Below are 1,310 nucleotides of genomic sequence, written 5' to 3'. Positions count from 1 at the left end.
AATTCGGGTAGAAATATACAGAAAAAACCATAATTTCACAAAATCTCCTCAGAATTTCCATATTATCACCAACACATGCAGTTGACGACGTTCATATATTCCTCCAACACTAATCGTCATACCCCAGCAACGTTGGAGGAATATATGTTCGCTTTCCTCAAAAGTTTCCTCACTAGAGAAGGATTTTTTATACAAATTCAGGTAGAAATATACAGAAAAAAACCATAATTTCACGAAATTTTCTCAGAATTTTCATATTGCCACCAACACATGCAGTTGACGACGTTCATATATTCCTCCAACACTGATCGTCATATCTCAGCAGTGTTGGAGGATATATATTCGCTTTTTTTACTAAAAAGGAGTTTTTATACAAATTCAGGTAGAAATATACAGAAAAAAACCATAATTTCACGAAATTTCCTCAGAATTTTCATATTGTCACCAACACATGCAGTTGACGACGCTCACACTAATCCTACCTGAGCGAGTCCAACACAAAAGCCGCCTCGTCTTTCGACACGTTACTTGTCCCCTTTCCCAGGACAATCGCTACCGACTCCTCCACAGCAGCCTACAGCAGCAGCAATACCAACACTATCAACCACTACCAAGGCCCACCTCCACTTCCTCATCGGCCTTCTTATCTTCGCACTTTTCCGATCCATGTCCGATGTCGCCACACTGACCACATCTTCCCCAGGGGCATCTATCTGTTCCATGCTCCTCAGATTTACTACCATTAAATCGTCACGATCACTCGCGTTGTGAATCCATATTACCACCAAACGCACTTGAGAGGCGCTCCAGAAGTCGGCAATGTGTATATATGACCTTCCTCAGATCGCAGGGTGTTAAAGTAGCGTTTGAAAACGTCATATTCCGTGGAGTCCAATGGTGGTAGCGCTATGAAAAAAATGGGGAAATTTTTCCATAAAATATACCATTACTTCCCCTCTTTTTCTTGCTGGGTTGCCGCGCCCCTTTGCTCGGATCAGCCTTGCCCTTCTCCAGAAGTGTTGAATCGGGTCGGAAGTCCTCCGTGAAATCGGCTGTTGCTGTCTCCTCTCCCCCTGCTGCTGCGTCGCCCATCATCACGTCCATGGGATCTCCTAGAGAGTTACAAATCATAAATGACAAGTGAATTCATGAAGATCATCGAAATTTGTATAAAACTTCGAAAATTTCACCGACTAAAATGATGTGAACATAACAACATACAAAGTACTACAAAACGCAGCGAAATTTATTCCGACAAGCGTAATTTTTCACCCACTTAGTGGATATTTCACCCACGATTTCGAAAAAAA

General features: G+C 42.1%; 1 protein-coding gene across 1 annotated transcript; it reads right to left on the bottom strand.

Annotated features, from left to right (window-relative positions):
- Window positions 1-482: 482 nt before the first annotated feature.
- On the bottom strand, window positions 483-1,104 carry Pmar_PMAR005572 (hypothetical protein; the record flags this gene model as incomplete). Its single annotated transcript, XM_002787213.1, has 4 exons — window positions 483-574; window positions 622-736; window positions 783-906; window positions 951-1,104. Coding segments are annotated over 4 exons (485 nt in total), but the record flags the coding sequence as incomplete, so codon positions are not given.
- Window positions 1,105-1,310: the final 206 nt, after the last annotated feature.

This window comes from Perkinsus marinus (assembly GCF_000006405.1).
Source record: "Perkinsus marinus ATCC 50983 genomic scaffold scf_1104296929900, whole genome shotgun sequence".
Lineage (NCBI taxonomy): Eukaryota > Perkinsozoa > Perkinsida > Perkinsidae > Perkinsus > Perkinsus marinus.
This window is presented reverse-complemented; position numbering and strand designations above follow the sequence as displayed.